The 22,019-nt window shown below is 36.1% G+C and overlaps 1 protein-coding gene across 2 annotated transcripts in view; it reads right to left on the bottom strand.

Moving 5' to 3' along the window:
* arhgap31 (Rho GTPase activating protein 31) overlaps positions 1-22,019 on the bottom strand; it is a 52,214-nt gene that overhangs the window by 28,891 nt on the left and 1,304 nt on the right. For both annotated transcript variants that reach the window (XM_056458793.1, XM_056458792.1), the window contains exons 2-4: positions 5,859-5,961; positions 3,077-3,221; positions 247-329 (exon numbers count right to left, since the gene is read on the bottom strand). In XM_056458793.1, coding sequence (XP_056314768.1) covers positions 247-329; positions 3,077-3,221; positions 5,859-5,961 — 331 coding nt within the window. The remainder of the gene's footprint in view (positions 1-246; positions 330-3,076; positions 3,222-5,858; positions 5,962-22,019) is intronic.

Genomic DNA, 22,019 nt, shown 5'->3' on the forward strand with positions numbered 1-22,019 from the left:
TACTGGCCACTCTAAAGAGTTGTCAAGAGTACCATTTCAATGAGTCCCTATATTCCAGACTGTCAAACATTATATCTCAGTTAAGTATTGTATAATCCTAACAAACCAAACATCAATGGAAATCATATTTATTCAGCATTCAGATGACATAATATTTAGTTTTATGAGGGGAGGGGGGTATTTATCATGTTATTTGATTTTAGTATATCATATTAAATCATTCCAGCATAAAAAGGTAGACTGTACCTGAAGTGTGACTCAGGAAGCTCTTTTATGGCACTCCTGATGTTTCGCAGCTGCTCCTGCTCCTCTTTGACCGACACTGCATGCTTCGCACAAACACAGACAATAATTAACAATGACTCCTGAATGCTGGACAACAGTGTATTCTACGGTTTATACATCAGGGCTGTAAGAAACTGCAGAGGAACGTTCAAAACAAGCTAAACTAAAAGCTAAATGTTTAGTGCGTGATGAGGAAACTATCCCTCTATCTGAAAAACGTAATGCTGCTTAATGCTTTATTGAACTTGTCTCAGACTTATGAAACATCACACTGTTCATAATAATCTAGCTATTGTTAATATAATGATTAATAATTCTGCTGTTAACAAAAAGCTATTAAGCATGTTTATCTGATTTGATAATCAGCATAGATACAGAGGTGACTTTACCAGTGTAAGCATTTGAGATAAGATACAAGCAGCTAAATATATGAAGAGTTCAGATGCAAAACCCTCTAAATCCATCAGACCTCTTTTCTTGTAAATGAGCATTTTCTATCAGGCTCCTCTGCTTAGGTTCAGAAGTTTCATTCTATTTGTAATGATAGGGTTATTAGCTAGTAATTAAAATAACTTTTTTCAAAAATGTCACTTTAGACAGTTTTCTGTTTTTTAATAAGGTAGATTTACTTTTGCGTCAAAACCAGCTAAATCCACTTGTGCTTTTTCTGCAAAACCCTCTAAATCCACATATTGGGACAAGACAGTGTAATTAGCTGAAAATCACTATAGATGCAATAAGAAATTATTTTACCTAACATAAAACACATTACACAAACCACCTGAAATTAAAAATACATAAATCTGTCAAGTAAGCGGCGGTTCATTCCACTGTGATAAACCAGGAAAAAGCAGAAGGAAAATGAATGAATGAAATTTGTAAAGTAAATGAATTAATCAAAAACATAAGAACTGACATTAATAAAATCTTAACAATCTGTTGTCATTTCTGATAATTGGGATTTAGATTTGATGTAAGTAGAGCAATGTAAACACTGTAAACATCGTAAACTAAACTTGGTAGGTTCAAATAATGTAGTGTAAAAACATTGTGTATTGTCCATTAATATATAAAGCTTATCCGGCGTATAGGTATTATGAAGTGATATAAATGATGTATAGTTTTATAAATTATATTTATCTTTTTAAAAATAGCTTAAATTAGCAAATAAAACAACAAGGTAGGTCTACTGGACACAAAGGGGACGCCTCTGAGACACTTTTCGAAGCTGTCATTCATTCATCCTCACCATACTTAAGGTCTTGGTCTCTTGTTTATCCTCATAGCAGGAGGATAAAAGAACGGCATCTTCACTCTGTCTTTCGTGAAACGGTGTTGCCGTGTAATGTATAGTAAATCAGACTCATTCAATGTATTGATGTTGCGCAAAAAATCGTTATGAATGCATGCTACACTTCTGACTGTACATTGTGTTTTCTTTTTCTTATTACGCAGAGTTTTCAGGTAAGGCACATTTTCATGAGCCATTCACTGACAGTCGGACAGGCTCATCCAGTTCATCAAACTCCGTCTTTTAAAATCGGAATCGAAATAAAAAAAGTCTCCTCATAAAAGCCGGCGTATCAGCGCGCCGTTATATTGAAAACATATAATTCGATTAGCGCCTTCTGATTTGGTTCTTGGGATATAACGAGATTTGCTGTCAAAGGCAAGTGGTGTTTAACGGCTTTTGCCAACAAACTGTTATTTGTGAATGCGCTGACGCTGGGATTTAGATGATTTGAAGCAAATCTATTTGTTGATGGTGTAGTACATGCCTAAAGCATTCACTCAATGTCATCATCTCATTTTTTGGCGGAAGTGGCGTTTAGCGGCTTTTGCATCTGAACTCTTCATTTCATATTTGACAAATGTTTTATAATAGAAATGTAAAATAATATGCAGTAATGCAAAATAAGGGATGCTTTCTGCCAATTGTTTTCCCTTTGAACTGAAAATAATGAATGAATCCTTTACAGAACAAGATTCATATCATTCATCATAAATATGACAGGAAGCAACTTTTTTTAATTGAGTTTTTCCTTAAAACAAGCAAAATACTGTTGGTTTTCCTCCTGACATAAAATTATGTTGTTTACCCTATTGCCAGTGTTTTTTTGCTTGTTTTATGGAAAAACTAGTCAAATAAGACAATCTTTTGCTTGTCTAGAAAATGCTTCTTGATTTAAACGTTTTTAGATATTTGAACTGGAAACAAGAAAAAAATTTGAAGTAAGAAAAATATTTTTTGCAATGTAATCTCAATTTATATCCTACTGTTTGGACACCTACAGGAGACATTTATGCATGCTTAATGTCTAATATAAAATTAGTGAAAAACTAAATATTATATTCAGCTGTTTTTAAGGTTTTAACCTCGTTTACAAGATGGAAAGTTTGCTTGTTTAATTTATATTGCAACTTATAGTCATTTTTGGTATTTAACACAATGACATTCAAACACAAAAACAAAACCTCTTAACCTGATTCAGATGTGTTATTCTATTCTATTTTACACTGTAAAAAATGCTGGGTTCCACTCAATTCCCTCATGTTATTCCAATATAAACTGATTAAGTTAACACAATCATTTTTACAAAATTAAGTGGATTGAACATAAAACAACTAAGTTATGATGACAAACATCTCAAGAATTGTGATGTTTTCAGCTTTTTGTTAATAGAAGTTGTTTGAACAAGCAGCAAAAATAATATTTGAAGTGTATTCTATTCTATTCTATTCTATTCTATTCCATCCAGCCCACTCTATTTCCCCCACTCACAAAACTTACTGTAAATTTGTTGTAGAGTTCATAGGTGAGGAGCGGGTTGGGCAGCTCTCTGAAGTACAGCTTACATAAAGAGCCCACGCAGTGGATATCCTGAAGATACACTTCTTTAGTGAGGTCAGGACAGAGTTCGGAGCTAAACTCCTGTCTGAATACACACACAGAGAGGAACACATGTTTACTACAAAGAAAATGCTTTCAGTCAAGTACCATAAACACTTCCACCATACTAAACTACTCCATGCATGCAGCGTTGGGTAAGTTGGGTAAAAACTCATCTCTTCAGCGATCACCTGAACCCCTGTAAACAAAAAAAGCACCCCCACCCCCCATCACATGACAACTTCAAAACATTACGCAATGCTAAGGGGGTGTACTCCCACTAGGCTATCCAAACTGTGCCTGGGTGCATTTGACCCCAATCTTCCAGTTTATATGACAAGTGTGAGTGCTCCAAATCACCCCCAGGCTTGGTTTAGATGGCCGGCCCTGGCCTGATTGGAAGAGGTGTGCCAGAGCATGGTTCGGTTGAGCTTTGGCACAATACAGTTGTAGTGTGAGTGCAAACTGCACCTGAGCACGAAAACTAAAGACACGCCTTCACTTTTAAGGGACTGTTTGAAATGGATTTATTAATCATACGTACTTTTCAATGAACGTGAACTGTCATAGTTAATTAAAGACCAAGCCCCTCACTGCACATCAGCTGCACCTCCTAATACGTGCAGCACGAGGACTTTCAGGAACATTTTTGAGCTTCAAAATTTGTAGATCTGTTCAGCTAAATATTTGGCTGTATGTCACAGCATCCCAAACGACTTAAAATAATATAAAAAATATGACTAAAGCAATCTCCATTGTTTGGAGCCAGAGTGCTTCTGTTACTAACTGAACATCATTGATGACGTAAGCGGGATCGGGCTCGAAAGGTAAAAATACAGTGGGAGTGCAGGCTGAGGGGAGAGGGGGCAATTAAGGCAACCGTGCCTAGTGTGATTAAACCCTGAGTGTGCCTCTACAGGTGAGTGGGCTTGACAAACCACCTGTAGAAAACACTTTACGATCACTCAATACCAAAAAAAAAAAAAAAAACACACACACACACACACACACGCACACACACAAGAAAACAAAACATTGTGCATTTATGAAGTGAGTTTCACACAGGTGAGTGGCCTTGACAAACCACCCGTAGAAACACTCTTCTCTCTAACCCCCTCCCCTCTTTACTAGCACTTAATACTCTTAGCATTAACAGTTCCAATGTACACAAAGTGATTTATTGAATAATTTTCATATTAAACATGAATCATCATTTAAAAGCATAAAGAATTTAAAGAAACTCATAAACATTAATTATTAAGTTCTATAATACAAATCAGCTGGTAAAACAAAACTATAAAGCAGGTATTGTAAACTTATAATTTAAGGCAAAAAAATAAACGTTTGGTAAGCATTTTCTGATAAATACAGATTCAATATTGATATTCGCACCTTTGGCGTTTGCTTTCCACTGAGCAGAATAGCTGGCAAAAGTCCTGCATATGCAAAGTGTTCATGCAGACATTTTACTATTGGAAAACTAATCAAACATCGTGCATATCTCGCTACAATACTAAATGTGCATAATTCTATTTCTATTTTCAAATTAAGTAAATTAACTGAACTTTTAAGTGATTACAAAGGCATCGTGTGAAAAAAAAACTCCAAGAGACCACCAGACAAGGATGAAGCGTCAAGCATGAGCGATTTACATGTTAAGTCAATGCAAAGACAGAGAATAGACATCCTGCGGCGCGTTACGCACAATTGAAGCAGCGTGAGTTGAGCGTTTTGCTTGTTTGACGCGAGTTAGAAAATCTGAACTTCAGCAGACATTAGCGCAGCGTTAACCAATCAGGAGCTTGCTCTTATAGGGGCCTGATTATGACATAGTGCCTGTTGTTGGTGTCCCGAGAGGAAATCCTCCTGCCGACACCAGACAAAAGTTCATCAAACTAGGCTCGGCTCAGTCGGAAGCACTGCTGAAAGCCTCCATCATCCAGGTACATTTTCTGGAGGAGTTGATGATTTCGGAGAGCTGGGTGCACCTCTGAATGTATCTAGTGCACTCAGACACGGCGCCGAACAAATCTAGGCTGTTTTTCAGCCTTCATAAAGCACATAAAGTACAGCTACTCTCTCAATAAAATACATGTTAGCCACTTAGCATAGAAACTAGAGACACCTGGCTGACAGAAACATCTCCCATGACAGGAATCCGCATCTACTGTGAACTGAATTTAATGCACGAACGAAGCGAATTTGACGTGCGAATGAAGAGAGTAATATTTACGCGTCTATTTACACACGAATAACGTGATTTATTCTCACATGCTGGTGTGAACACAGCATTACTCAACTCATTGATTCTTAAGGATGAATAATGTAACCTATTTATTTGTAAAATCCAATTATTATGCAAAATATCCAAATTAAACAAAGTGCTCATGTAAAGCATGTGCTATCTTCTTGATGAATGTAATATTAGTTAAAAATTACAATTATTATTCTAACTATATTTGCATAAGGAAAAATACAATTACTCTGCTTCTCTAAATTGATTTGTACACAACATTTGAATGTATTTACAGTTTTTAAGGCAAATGTATTATAAGTAATGTAAATTACTCAAAAATGAACAGTAATCCATTTACCTTTTAGGTCATTTTATTTACAGTAACTAGTTACTAATTACCCCAAATACTGAGTGTATGCATGTAGGGTTTCAAACAAACTGTCCGACCTGAGTTTCTGGATGTTAGATGTGATTCCTGAGAGTCTGTAGATTCCATCCACAATCCCATGTTTCTCTATGAACTCTGCACAGGTCTTCAGAACGTGAGGAACTGGATGGAGGAAAACAAGCAGGACATTTACGGACGCATTCAAATATATTCAAACAGAGTAAAGGATTAGATCATGCCTGTTATGATTGAGCCTCTGTTGTGTTAAAGGGTTAGTTCACCCAAAAGCAAAGATTTTTAGTATTTCTTTACCTACCCTCACGTCTTTCCATATTCATAACAAATTAGTTAATCTTCTGAAAGCAAAGATATTTGTCTCTCCATTGAAAGCCTGCTGAAATACAAATTAGGACAATAGCTAAATATGAATCAGGTGAATCAACCGAAGGCTTCTCCATCACAATATGATCAACTCAAGTCATTTAGGCTTTTATTAAAGGGTTAGCTCACCAAAAAATTAAACATCTGTTATTAATTACTCACTGTCATGTTGTTTCCATCCACTGAGACTTTCATTCATCCTCAGAATGCAAATTAAGATATTTTAGATGAAATCCTGGAGCTCTCTCCTGCTCCATATACAGCAATGGATCAAGACGTTCAGAGTACAGAAAAGAAACCAGCAACATTGTCAAAACATTATACATGAGTACAGTAGTTCTACTGTAATTATGCGAAGCTCCAAGAACACTTTTGTGTACCAAAAACAGTAAAAATGACTCTGTTTGCTTTTATCTTCTTCTCCGCAACAGTTCAGGTTGATTTTACTATGGATAATACAATGTACTATTAGAGTCAGCAACGCAACACACAAAAAAGCACCACATTACTCATAGTAAACACACACCCAACCAAGACAAAGGTGAACAAAGTAGTTTTTACAGTTTTCTTTGTCACACAAAAGTGTTCTTGGAGCTTCGCATGATAACAGTTGAACCACTGAAGACATATGAAATGTTCTGACATTGTTTTTGGTTGATCCATTGCTGTCTATGGAGCATAAGAGAGCTCCAGGATTTCATCTAAAATACCTTAATTTGTGTTTTGAAGATGAACGAAGGTCTCAGGGGTTTGGAACAACATGAGGGTGAGAAATTAACAACAGAATTTTCGTTTTTGGGGGAACTAACCCTTTAATAAAAGCCTAAATGACATCTTTTCATCATATTATGATCAAGTAGACTCCGATTAATCCACCAGATTCATTTAGATCTATTGTCCTAGTTTGTGTTTTGGCAGAACAGACTTCCAGCGGAGGGAAATCGCACAGATTTGTTTAAAATATCTTAGTTTGACTTGAGGGTGAGCTGAAGAATTACTAAACTCTGAGGTGCCTGAGAGTCTTGAATGAGACTTGAGTGCTGTTTTCCAGTTTTACTGTATTTGTAATTTGTTCTCTTTAGACAAAGCTCTATTTTGGCTTCAGAAGCCTTGGATTAAAGCACTCAGGTTGTCTAGACTTTTATGATGTTGTTTCGTTGTTGGCATCACTGCTGAAATGCTTCTAAATATCTACAGGAAAAAAATACCCATTTCACATTAAAACAACAAAGAGATGCAAAGATTTCACTGTCATGGTAGAACTTTTTATTAATTTTCTGATTTGCAAATAGAGCGACACGATGGCTCAGTGGTTAGCACTGTCTTCTCACAAAAAGAAGGTCGCTGGTTCGAGTCCCGGCTGGGCCAGTTGACATTTCTGTGTGGAGTTTGCATGTTCTCCTCGTGTTGGTGTGGGTTTTCTCCGGGTGCTCCGGTTTCCCTCACAGTCCAAAGACATGTGCTATAGGTGATGTATAAGTGATTTTATTAATAGGCTAAATTGGCCATAGTGTATGTGTGTGTGTGTGTGTGTGTGTGAGAGTGAATGAGTTTATGGGTGTTTCCCAGTACTGGGTTGCAGCTGGAAGGTCATCCGCTGCATAAAACATGCTGGATAAGTTGGCGGGTCATTCTACTGTTGCAACCTCTGATGAATAAAAGGACTAAGCCGAAAGAAAATGAATGAATGAATCCTGTAACCATTGACTTCCATCTTTGTTATTCCTACTTTGAAAGTCAATGGTTACTGGTTTTCAGCTTTCATCAAAATAGCTTCTTTATGGGTGAGTAAATTATGACAGTCTGGCTGAACTATCCTTTTAAATTCATTCATTTTCCTTTGGATTAGTCCCTTATTTATCAGGGGTCGCCACAGCGGAATGAATCGCCAACTATTCCAGCATGTTTTATGCAGCGAATGCCCATCCAGCCTCAACTTGGAAACTATCCCTTCAAATAATACATGTAAATGATGTTAATTAGTCAACGAAATTTCACTTAATACACGTAGGCTAAAAAATAAATAACTAAATAAATCAGATATTTTCTGGTCACCTTTTGTTGACATCTTGCCATTAAAATGGCGGCCACAAAAACCTTCTCAATACACACAACCATCATCACGAACAATAACAGACACTGCATGCCAATTTTGAGTTCACTTGGACAAACTACACTGCAGTCAAAGCCATTGTCATGTTTTGTTGTGTTGAGCACTGCATGTGTCCTTAATTTGAACCCTTACACTGTCCAAAAATATCCGCAAATTAGCAGTTTTCCATATTTTGTGATTCAACTTTTTAATTTTTCCCAATTAAATATGCATTTGAATTGCATTATGAGACCTTAATCATTCTTCCAGCGACTTTTAACCTTAAAAAGTAAAAAAAAGAGACTTTTATGAACATTTTTAATAGTTTAAACTGGCATTGTCTGGGTTGGTGTTGTATATTAGGCTACAAACAACTTGTAATAAACTGTCAGTACATTTACTGCTATTTTACAGACTTATTTTGTCTCTATTTTGTCTCTATCTTATTATTTGTTATACATTATATTACTTCAAACCTCTAAAATGTCAATAAAAGTCTCTTTGTTAAACTGTAGAGTTGATTTTTCAATATCAAAAGTCGACAGAGAAGAGATCAACATCCCATAATGCAATTCACAAACGTAAATAAACGGAAAGCACAAAATGCAGAAACTGTTAATTAACAGATATTTTAAGTGCCAAATCTGCTGTAAAGACTTCATTCCACATAAGAGTTATATTCACTCATATAGCCTCGAATTGAATGCACTGATTTGGAGGCATTCTCTTGGCACACAAACCCAAAATTTCAACATACTCCCTATAGGACAGAAACTAGCCATGCGTTTCCCAAAAGTATCGTTAGCCAAGAATACTGGACATATTTCAACATTTGAAGTAGCAAGTAGCAACATTTTTCAAGCATTAATAAGGGGATTACAGCTCCAGTTTCTAAGATTAAACTCCCCATGAAATCAAAACTAGCTCACATAGCTAGTTTTGTGGTGAAGAATTATTCTGTGCATGTCATTAAGAAAAAAAAGAATAATTGTTTGCTCTTGTTATCTTTAATTGAAAACTGAAAATGCACTTCCTGTTAGTTTTCAGTTAAATTCTCAGATTACATCTGTATGAAGTTCAGATGTAGTTCAAACTGTATTGGGCGTGACTAACATACTTAACCACGCCCCTCCAGCTGTCAGTTGACAACTAACTCGCAAACCCAGAATAAAATGCCTACTTTACTTCATCCAATCAGCTCACAGTAGAAAAAAACAAGCCACGCCCACTGTTTTTCTCATATAATATTCTGTTTCTCCAGGAACTACCTCACAATTGGAAAAAAACTTTCCCTATATACATTTCTGGAGAGCGCCAAATACGTCCCAGGAGCTACATTTTTTTGTAGGTTTTGTTTTCATGAATCCAGCAGAGAGCGCTGTGTACACTTTATAAGATCTCAAATTTCCCTCGCAAGTGCCATTCACGCCTGCTGCTCTTGCGTAAATCCACCAGAGGCAGCTATCGACTGACTGACTGACCGACCGATCGACTGACCCACCCTCCTCCTTCCCTAAACCCAACTGATAGTGTTTTCAAAAGCAATCCAGAAAAAGAAAGGCCCTCGCCTGATTTTTACCACGTTTTCAGATTTTACAACAGATTTGGTCATCACGATCAACTCCGCTCTGCATCTCAAATCCTCTGATGTACGTGTCGGGTTACTGGACATAACTGGTAACAGCGGGAAAGCCGTCAATATGGAGATAAGCGGTCAGCTGGTAAGCGTGAAAAGGAACAGTGTCATACCGCTCCGAAGCATTCGCTTTAAGATGAAATGCAGCCATACGTTCTTCTGGCTACATAATTTCCGATCTACAGAAATGTTAACAGGGCAACGTTTTCAGAATGAGCCTATTTTGCGTAAATGTGTTTTACAGTAGCAGGGCCCTATACCGCAATTTTATTTTACAGTAAAACAGCCTTACCGCAAACTTCTTTTTATGGTAAAATCCCCTTTACGATATTTAAATTTTACAGTATTACAATTTTTCCAGCAATTTTACCATAACTTATTTACATTTCACACTAGCAGTGCAAAACCCTTATTTTTAGTATTTACAATTGAGTTAAATTTAATGAAATTCCACAAGCGATGAGATCATATCCAACAGTATTTTTGTAGCTTATTGATATTATATCCATTTTAAATGGTCTACAAAGTCATTTTCATTCATCAATCAATTTAAAATACATTTTGTGATACAATTACTTTGATTACAGTAGAATAACGCAAATTTCTTATAGTATCTTTATCACTTATTGTTTTATATCCATTTTAAATGGTCTATACAAGTGATTTTCATTCATCAATCTATTTAAATACATTTTGTGATACAATTACTTTGATTACAGTAGGATACCGCAAATTTCTTGCAGTATTTTTATAGCTTATTGTTATTATATCCATTTTAAATGGTCTAAGAAAGTCATTTATATTCATCAATCTATTTAAATACATTTGTGATACAATTTCTTTGATTACAGTAGAATAACGCAAATTTCTTAGTATTTTTATAGCTTATTGTTATTATATCTATTTTAAATGGTCTATACAAGTGATTTTCATTCATCAATCTATTTAAAATACATTCTGTGATACAATTACTTTGATAAGAGTAGAATAACGCAAATTTCTTATAGTATCTTTATCACTTATTGTTTTATATCCATTTTAAATCGTCTATACAAGTGATTTTCATTTATCAATCTATTTAAACACATTTTGATACAATTACTTTGACTACAGTAGGATACCGCAAATTTCTTGCAGTATTTTTATAGCTTATTGTTATTATATCCATTTTAAATGGTCTAAAAAAAGTGATTTTCATTCATCAATCTATTTTAAATACATTTTGTGATACAATTACTTTGATTACAGTAGGATACCGCAAATTTCTTACAGTATTTTATAGCTTATTGTTATTATATCCATTTTAAATGGTCTAAGAAAGTCATTTTCATTCATCAATCTGTTTTAAATATATTTTGTGACAATTACTTTGATTACAGTACAATAACGCAAATTTCTAATATGCAGTAAATTACTGTAAAAGTTTTCAAATGACCCCCAATGCTGTGCATATTACAGTAGTGAACTATAAAGATTGTATGTGGTAATTTACAGGGTATTTTTGCAGTAAATAACTGTAAAACTGCGGCAAAGTCTAACAAATATATTGTTTTTCATGTTCGTATAATGCGTATAGAGCGGGGCACAAAGTAATGCGGGGTAAAATGTAACAGAGTTTTAAGGTATTTGCTCAGGGTTAACCATGGCATGCTTCCAAGGTTTTCACCACAGTGTCAGCAGATGCAAATTATTGAAAAAGTTCAGCGAAATTTGGCCATAACCAAAAGTGTTATTTTGAGCCCCGCTCTCCCCTAAAATATAATGTTGTTCACTCTAGTAAATACATTTTATAACATTAACTAATACAACCTTATTGTAAAGTGTAACCACATTTTAAGTAAATACTTTTTTTTGACAGTAATGTAGATTTGTGTCCTCTCGTTTTGCTCCAGTATAGCGTCTCATGTAGACTACAGTACTATTACACCGTCCTTCCTTCATCCTGTCAGGCTTATTGTGGGGAAGGTGGGCCTGGGCAGGAAGTTAAAAATGGTTTGTTTGTTTCAGAGGAAACCTGACACACCCAGGCCTTGCAGCTGGTATTACTTATGACACTTCCTCTTATTCTAAAAGTCCTTTGGAAAAGCTCCCACCCAACTCCATCACTTCCTAACCATACCTTCAGCCATGATAGCTTCAAGCTTTAAAGTTGCGGCTTTGTTTACAGGACACTAAACAGACATCTTCATTATGGGGTTTAACAACTGCGTGTTTAGCAGCCAGTTTGTTGCTGTGATAGTAATTTAATCTCCTACTTTCTACCATAAAACACAAATACTATATACTATACTATCTTTATCACGTTTTCCAAACTACTTGTCCAATATTATATAATTGGGTCATGCTTTGTTATAATGTACAACTCATGTTATTGACAAACCATCAATAAACTATTAATTAGCTGCTTATTGTTAGTTATTAGGGTAGTAGATGGGTTTAGAATTAGGGATGTAAAATAAGATCATACTTTCTAATTACTAATAAATTCTTAATATCTTCATAATAAGCCAGTAGTTAATAGTGTGAATTGTTACTTAAACTAAAGTGCTATCTTTAATTGTGTAATTTAACTTTATATTTTATATTATACTTTATTTTATATCGCAACCTTTCATTTTACTTCAGTCTTAGTACACAATATAAGTGTAGAATAGTCAAGCTTTATATAAGAAAATGATCAAAGCTCTGGTCATTTTCGAGGGAGCTGCTAACGGTCTAATCCGATTCAATGACTTATGCTAAGCTAAGCTAAAAGTGGTTCTGCCAGACCCGGAGATCAGCTGAATGGATTCAAAATGCTAAAACTATCAACGAATGAATCGTCAAAGGCTATTTCCAATAGTTAATAGCTCTGGAAATGTGAAGAATTTGCCTCATTCATGTCTTCACCATTTGGCGTGAACCCAGCCGTGTTGGCCAATCAGAAAGGAGCAAATAGCAAGCACGCTTATGTCATGAGGCAAAAACTCAGGTTGCGGTGTCCACTCAATCACAATGTACCCCAGAATTTTCGAAAATCTTCACCTTGGCCAGAGTTTTCAAAAAGTTTTTGTGTGGACAAACAGCAAAACCGTGAAGAGAAAAAAAAAATACGGTTTTGAAAATACCCATGTTTGTGTGGACGATGTAACAACAGAATAGTCAAGCTTTAAATAGAAAAATGACATTTGACAACTACAACAAAAATGACAACTCTGGACATTTTCAAGCGAAATGCTAATGGTCTAATCCGATTCCATGATCTATGCTAAGCGAAGCAAAAAGTGCTCCCGCCAAACCAAAAAAAAGATCAACTCAATGAATTCCAAAAATTGCTAAAACTATCAACCAATCAACCATCAAAGTCCATTTCCAATACTCAAGAGCTCCACAAATGCGGGAAGAATAATTAGCTTAATTAACATCTTCCGCATTTGGTGTGAACCCAGCTATGTTGGCCAATCAGAAAGGAGAAAACAGTGTGCACAGTGATGTTATGAAGCGAAAACTCCGGTTGTAGTGTCCACACCATCACACTGTCCCCAGAGATTTGGAAAACCTTCAATCTGGCTGGAGTTTTCAGAAAGTTTCAATTTCAGCCAACCAATACTCTAAACTCTGGTCATTTTTTGAGCAAGATGCTAATGGTCTAATCCGATTCAATGATCTATGCTAAGCTAAGCTAAAAGTGCTCCCGTCAGACCCGGAGTTCGACTGAATGAATTCAAAAATGCTAAAACTAACAGCAAATTAACCATCAAATTCTATTTCCAATACTCAAGAGCTCCACAAGCATGCAGATTTGCCTCATTCGTGTCTTCAGTGTTTGTTATGAACCCAGCCGTGTTGGCCAATCAGAAAGGAACAAACATTGATCACGCTGACATAATGAGGCGAAAACTCTTTTGGAATATCTTCACCCTGGCTGGGGTTTTCAGGAAGTTTCATTTTCAGTCAGCTGATACTCAGTTTTCATGTGGACAAACAGTGAAACTGTGAATAAAAAAAAAATACCCCTGCTCATGTGGACAGAGACTTAGTACGCGATATAACTACAGAAAAGTCAAGCTTTAAATAGAAAAATGATCAAAACTGGATATTTTCAAGCGAGATGCTAATGGTCTAATCTGATTCAATGATTTATGCTAAGATAAGCTAAAAGTGCTTCCGCCAGACCCGGAGATCAGCTGAATGGATTTAAAAATGCTAAAACTAACAACAAATTATCCATCAAAGTCTATTTCCAATGCTCAATTTCCAATTGCCTGATTCTCATCTTCAGATTCAGCATCTTCAGCATTCGGTGTGAATCCAGCCGTGTTGGCCAATCAGAAAGGAGCAAACAGGCAGCGAGCATGCTGATGTCATGAGGCGAAAACGAAATGTAATATCTTCACCCTGGTCGGAGTTTTCAGAAAGTTTCAGTTTCAGTCACCCGATATTCGAAACTCTGGCCATTTTTAAAATGAGATGCTAATGGTCCAATCCGATTCAATGATCTATGCTAAGCTAAGCTATTAAAGTCTATTTCCAATCCTCTTAAATAACACTTAATAATTAATAATACTCTTAAATAACACTTAATACTCTTTAATAACACTCAAATAAACTGAATAGTCTATAATACTCTTTAATAACACTTAAATACCTCAGATGAAACTACTGTCAGATGACATATGAATGCCTGTAAGCTTTAAAGGGCACCTATTATGCCCCTTTTGAAAAGATATAAATTAAATCTGATATCTCGTATGCTTCCGCCAGACCCGGAGATCAGCTGAATGGATTTAAAAATGCTAAAACTAACAACAAATTAACCATCAAGGTCTATTTCCAATGCTCAATTTCCAATTGCCTGATTCTCATCTTCAGATTCAGCATCTTCAGCATTCGGTGTGAATCCAGCCATGTTGGCCAATCAGAAAGGAGCAAACAAGCAGCGAGCATGCTGATGTCATGAGGCAAAAACGAAATGTAATATCTTCACCCTGGCCGGAGTTTTCAGAAAGTTTCAGTTTCATTCACCCGATATTCGAAACTCTGGCCATTTTTAAAATGAGATGCTAATGGTCCAATCCGATTCAATTATCTATGCTAAGCTAAGCTATTAAAGTGTATTTCTAATCCTCTTAAATAACACTTAATAATTAATAATACTCTTAAATAACACTTAATACTCTTTAATAACACTCAAATAAAACTGAATAGTCTATAATACTCTTTAATAACCCTTAAATACCTCAGATGAAACTACTGTCAGATGACATATGAATGCCTGTAAGCTTTAAAGGGCACCTATTATGCCCCTTTTGACAAGATATAAATTAAATCTGATATCTCGTATGAAAAGTTTCAGCTCAATTTCCCACACAAATAATTTTTTCTTCGAAACTGAACCTTTTAGGCTTCGATCTAAATTGCCGTTTTGGTGACTGTCACTTTAAATTCAAATGAGATTGTCCTCAAAAGAGTGTTCTCAAAAATCAATACTGTGTACGGTTGTCTTTCTGAGATTGATCCTTCAAGGTGGCCTGGAAAGATGGATCTCTAAAAACACACAAGCAACAGCCTTTACCTCATCTTGCCCTCGTGAGCACCATGGCTTCACATACCAGACTACATTATACAATTTATTTCATTACTTTACCAAAAAGAAATCATTAAATTCATTTAATGGATGATCTTTCCAGCAATGTTTTGTTCTTATTACAGGCGGAGATTTAATGAAAGAGCGCTTCAAGTTCCATTGCTTGAAATATGCGGTAAATAAGCTCAAAATGTATTAATTAAAAATACTTTATTCACAAAATGAATTACCAGGCACTCCACTGGGTCATGATCCATTTGGAAGATAATTTAAAACATGCCTATTCAAGGGGTCAGCTATAAAAGCATATTCCAAATGATGTAAAATAACAGAAATCTCTCTTATTATACAAAGAGGGAAGAAAATGAACCGTTTAGTCACTCAGCATCTGAAGATGTCCATCCACCATTGTCCTTTCTGAATCTGCGCTTGGTGAAAAAGTTCAAAGTCTTCACCCAAATGTGCATGATAGAACATTACATGAAGCAACATTTAAAATCAGGGGTGGGGTCTCAAAATCAACTTGGCGGGGGGCCATATCAGTGACTGGCAATTCAAAGGAGGGCCGCTTTAACATTCAAGCACAACAAAAAAGTGGAAACCTGATGTAATTGATGCACTCAGACATTCTTCCCCTGAGTATATGCAATCAAAGCTCCTTCTTCTTGTTTCTTGTTGAACATATTGAAGGGGTAGTTTAACTTGCTATGAAAATACTACAATTTAATAATAGGCATAATAATAATAATGTCCCACGTGTCTGCATATTTTTTATACAAATCCTAACATGCATATGGGGAAAATCTATTAAATTTGAGTCGAAAATTAGCAAAATGATCATATTTACACCACCATTATAACGTGTAAGCCATGGAGATGTGTTTGTACAACACAATGCAAGTGGTATAAAACTAATTATAATCAAATGACCCTTGAATATTTTCAAAAGTAGAGCTTTAGTAAAAATAGAGCACTTACAGACATATATTTTAACGTTTAAATCATCCCCAGAGATAATCTGCATGTGCATTACTTTCGACCGCACGCTGAGAGAAACTGAAAGTAACCTGTACTTTAACCTGTAGCAGTACATTATATGTCATATGAGACTTAAGCCCCGCCTAGTTGTTGCGCATGCAAACCCGGGAAAATTGTAACCTGTGGCCCCGCCCACTAGCAAAGAAAAAGAAGCTAGACACACACTGTAGCAGACGCCGGTTGAATCAAGTCACGCTGTGCTCAGCTAGATATTATTGGAAGTGTGAGGGGAAAGTTACTGTTATTTTCTCTACCCAAAGATGAAACTGTGAAGAGTCAGTGGTTGAGGTGTATTTTTGCAAAAATACCTCAGCATTATAACCCAGCCTTGTGCAGTTCGAGTGCTTCTGGAATCTACAGTACATGCTTACAATGAGGTTGAAATCACGGTAGTTTTCCGGAATAAATAACAAAATGGGTGCGTGTGGCTGGAGATGGGTCTGAAATACGGGAGACTCTGGGGAAACAGGAGTGTTGGCAGGTCACACATGCACTATGCACTGTGACTACTTCCATATTGTTGATAAGCTGTGCAGGGCATTTCACTCTGTCTCGCTCAGAACGCTGTCGACCAATCATAACAGGCTGTCATCGGTCCAATCAGCGCAGATTAGCTTCACGCTAAGTAGGGCTTTGGGAACAAATGAATCGCTGAACAAATCATATGGGAGTCGCTGGGATAATCAGGTAAAAATAAATGCAGATTATAAGAACATGAAAGTGTTTTTTGACCTTGCATGCATATTAGACTGTTGTTGAAGACCCTTAAAACCAAAATATGGCCCTTTTAATGTATAATAGGGGCTCTTTAAGTTAACTTAAGTTATTTTGGGAGAACATGAAGGAATTGTGTGTAACCCAACAATTTTTTGTGCATATTCCAGGCCAGGCTCATTGGAAATACATGCCTTAGGCTACATTTTTGCTAAATATATAAATTATTAATATATTTTTGATGCATGTTTCAGGTGACGAATTCACTAGAAAGCACTGCTACATTTTTGCACATTACTTAGGCAATGTTTTCATTTCCAGCCTGGTCTTAGCTGGTCAGGCTGGAAAATGACCAGCTAAATCCAGCTAAAACCAACTTGACCAGCCTGGTTTAATCTGGACATAGCTGGTTTTGGCTGGGCTCCTAGCCTGGCTAGGCTGGTCAACCTGGTTTTAGCTGGTCATTTTCCAGCCTGACCAGCTAAGACCAGGCTGAAAAGGGCAGGAAACCAGCCTGGAAATGGCCAAAACCCCTCTAAAACCAGGCTGGTCAACCAGATAAAACCAGCTAACCAGCCCAGGCTGGTTTAAGCTGTTTTTTTCAGTAGGGTTGACATAGGATTGAACCAGATTTTGGTAAAAACCCAAACATTACAAACATAAACATTACTGAACTGCTGAATGTATTCAATACTTCATATAATAGGATTTTTGTGTCTGCAGCTTAAAGGTGCAGTAGGTGACTGTATTCAGAAGCATTGTTTGTTGTGCTGGTTTAAAGTCTCTTCACATTCCAATAGTAATGATTACAGTAAATGATCTAAATAATCTGACGGCATACAACTAAAAAATATTCATCCAATTAAAAGTGTCAGGCCGACATCTCCCATAATTCCGATAAGTAGCTCAAACTGTCTGTCAGCAAATGCAGATTTGAGCTACTGCGCACCTGTTTGTACGCAGCTCCGCCATTTGTGCATACGCATGCTGCGCGTTCAAGAGAGTGAAAGAGAGCGGTAAAAACATGCTCAATCAAAACTTTTTAAAATCCCAAATCAGTATTGGAGTTAGTTTTGCACGCTTGAGGAAGGACAACACCATGGCTGAAGTATTTCTGTTAGACAGGTAATGTTCTGTTTTAAAACTACTTTAGTCACGCAGAGCTGATGTAGCTTGTGTTGTTATGAATGGGTTATATGCACAGAAGTGTTGCTCAGCCACTGAAATCTCCCGGTGAAAAGATTGATGCGACTATTTTCAGCTTCATAAGGGCCTTTTACAGCATCGATAATGTAGATTTTATTTAGTTTAACAACAAAACATCAGTAAATAGCGCTATTCCGCCTAGCCTGCTATACTGAGGTGTAGTTGGTTTTATATTCACATTGGTTCATTTTTTAACTGTGATGCGCTTCCTATATTGTTTACTACTACACTGAATATTCGGTCAGATGTAGCATGTGCAAGTATGGCTTAGACATGAGTGTCACTACTGCACGCTACCGGCCAAGCTTTAGCTTAGCACATCAGAGAGGGTTCTGCTGGTGTGCACGGTTGTGTTTTCAGGAGGTGTGGCTTGGGAGGCAGGGGAGGCACCTGTATTTATGCCAACAGGTGAGCATTGTGGCTGATCATCTACTGCACCTTTAAAGATGCATCTCATATAGAGAATGAAGTCACATGCATTGGTCAGGTGTGAGTTTATCACACACTTCAACAGAGTGCAAAAATCTAGTTCTGCAGACCTCGTCTATCAAATCTGTTCTTTACTTTGTATTTTGTATTGGATTCAAATAAGGTGACTGGCTGGGCCATTCTACAGCTTGATGTCCTTTCTCTGAAAGCATTTGAGAGTTTTGGATCATTGTCTTGCTGAAATGTCCACTCTGGTTTCATCTTTATCATCTGCTAATGTAGATGTTGGACTGAAGCAGCTAATATTAATTTACACGGAGGATGGGCAGAGGGTTGCTGAAGAACTACTGAGAGATTTCGGCTGCTGTCTGGGCTTTACATTGCCTTTCCACACCTTCCTTTCTTCATGTGTTCATTATTTTTTTCGCTCTGTCATTTCATTTTAGTACAAATAACTTCATTTGAAAAATTATTTGTTTTGTTTCCTTTGCATATATGGATTTCTTTGGTTGTTATCAACATCTGGTGAAAATTTCAAGTCAACAGCACCTTTAGAAACATGTTTTCTGAGAAAAATGGTGACGTGTTCAATACTTTTTACCCCACTTTACACCTAATGAGCCTGTGTTGGTATATTCCATCACCTAACTCTGACCATACTCTTGCAAAAAACATAAATCTTTACACTGAAATATAAGATTAAAATAATAATAAATAGAATGATTTATAAGCTGTTTTCCCTCATGTGAATTAAATAAGTACTGTAAATACTAAAATGTTGTTCCCCCATACATGTATACAGAGTATACAATGTAAACGTTGGAAAAATCCTAATCATTAACTGTTCAGAAATTCAGCTTGACGACCTCCAGCAGGACGGATGAATGAAGGATTGTCCAAGCGAGAGAAAGATGACTAAGAAAAGCTCTCATTTTGACTTACAGGAAGTCAGAGTACGTCTCATTGGTCAGTTCTGCTTTTGAATTGGTAGTAATTTCAGCTGTTTCATGCATTGTATTTGGTAAATGCCAAAAAGAGATGCTGAGAGTTCAAAGTAAAGACCGTCTTAACCACTAAACCAGCAAAAAGGTTCAGAAATGTAAAATATAAGGAAGTAAATAGGTCTTTCTGCAAGATTAATTTAAGAATTAAGGCTAAATGTATTCTGGGTTTTCTTCTTTAAGTCATGCAAGTGTTTTTAGAGGCTTTTTTTTATTGGACAAACGGGTTTATGAATGTTACTTTGGAAATATAGCATCACAAAAAACATAAATCCAACTTTATACTCTTATAAAGCAAGCTAAATGTGTGTGTTGTATGGGGAAAAGAACTTAAAGGTACAATTCACCACAAAATACATTTTCCCCTCAGAATTTACCATTCACTATCCTCCATGAATTTCTTTCATCTGTTGAACACAAAACTAGTTATTTTGATAGTTCGAAGAAAAGCAGCCACTGACATCCATAGTAAGAACGAACAAAAATACTATGGAAATCAATGGATGTTTTTCTCCAACAACTTCTTCAAAATATCTTCCTTTGTGTTCAACAGATGAAAGAAACTCAAACTTGGAACAAGTGAAAGATTGCAGAATCTTCATTTTTGAGGGAACTATCCCTTTAATTTGAAGAAAAATCAATGAATGGTTTGTCACAAAGTAATAATGCAAGAATAATTCAATAAATCAATAAATATAATCAATAATAAATCAATAAGTATCTAGAGAGCATTTATGATGTTTCTGCCTGCTGCAAAGGTCAAAACGTGAGCAGACAGATCTAAAACAAAACAAAAAATCTATATTCAAAATTATATTTCCATATTTAGTGATTCGCAGGTTTTTTTTCCATTTATTTACGGTTATAAATTGCATTATGGGATCTTGGAACAAGTGAAGGATTGCATAATCTTCATTTTTGGGAGAACTATCACTTTAATATGAAGGAAAATCAATGGCTGATTTGTCTCAAAGTAATAATGTAAGAATAATTGTGATCAATAAATATCTAGAGAGCATTTAGGATGGGTCTGCCTGCTGCAAAGGTCAAAATGTGAAGAAAAGTGTCAAAAGGCAGACAGATCTATAACAAAACACTGTAAAAAATATAATATTTATATCAAAATATGTTTATTTAAATAAAAAAAATCATATTTAGTAACAAGCAGGTTTTATTCCATTTATTTAAGGATATAAATTGCATTAAGGGGTGTTGATTTCTGCTCTGTCCACTTTTGATGTTGAAAATTCAACTTTACAGTTTAACAAAGTAACTTTTATTGACATTTTAGTCGTTTGCGACAATATATTGTTTAATAAATAATACACATGGAAATAAAGCTGTAAAATAACAGAAGTATTGGTTTTACCAGGTTATAGTACTGTAATTTACAGCCTCAACTTCAATTTATCACTTCAAACTATTAAAAATGTCAATAAACGTCCCTTTTTTTTAAACTTTTTAACATCAAAAGTTGTTAGAGGAAAGATTAAGTTCCCATAATGCATAAAAAAAGCTATATCACAAAATACAGATGTATTTACACTCACCGGCCACTTTATTAGGTACATCATACTAGTACCGGGTTGGACCCCTTTTGCCTTCAGAACTGCCTTAATCCTTCATGACATAGATTCAACAAAGTACTGGAAATATTTCTCAGAGATTTGGGGCCATGATAACATCTCGCAGTTGCTGCAGAATTATTGGCTGCACAGCCATAATGCGAATCTCCTTTTCCTCCACATCCCAATGGTGCTCTATTGGATTTAGACTGGTGACTGTGGAGGACATTTGAGTACTGTGAACTCATTGTCATGTTCAAGAAACCAGTCTGAGATGATTTGCTCTTTATGACATGGTGTGTTATCCTGCTCAGAAGATGGGTACACTTTGGTCATAAAGGGAAGGACATGGGCAGCAACAATACTCAGGTAGGCTGTGGTGTTGACACGATGCTCAATTGGTACTAATGAGCCCAAAGTGTGCCAAGAAAATATCCACCACACCATTACACCACCACCACCAGCCTGAACCGTTGATACAAGGCAGGATGGATCCATGCTTTCATATTGTTGATGCCAAATTCTGACCCTACCATTCAAATGTCGCAGCAGAAATCGAGACTCATCATTTTTCCAATCTTCTATTTTCCAA

This window comes from Danio aesculapii, chromosome 5 (assembly GCF_903798145.1).
Source record: "Danio aesculapii chromosome 5, fDanAes4.1, whole genome shotgun sequence".
In the NCBI taxonomy this organism is placed as follows: Eukaryota; Metazoa; Chordata; class Actinopteri; order Cypriniformes; family Danionidae; genus Danio; species Danio aesculapii.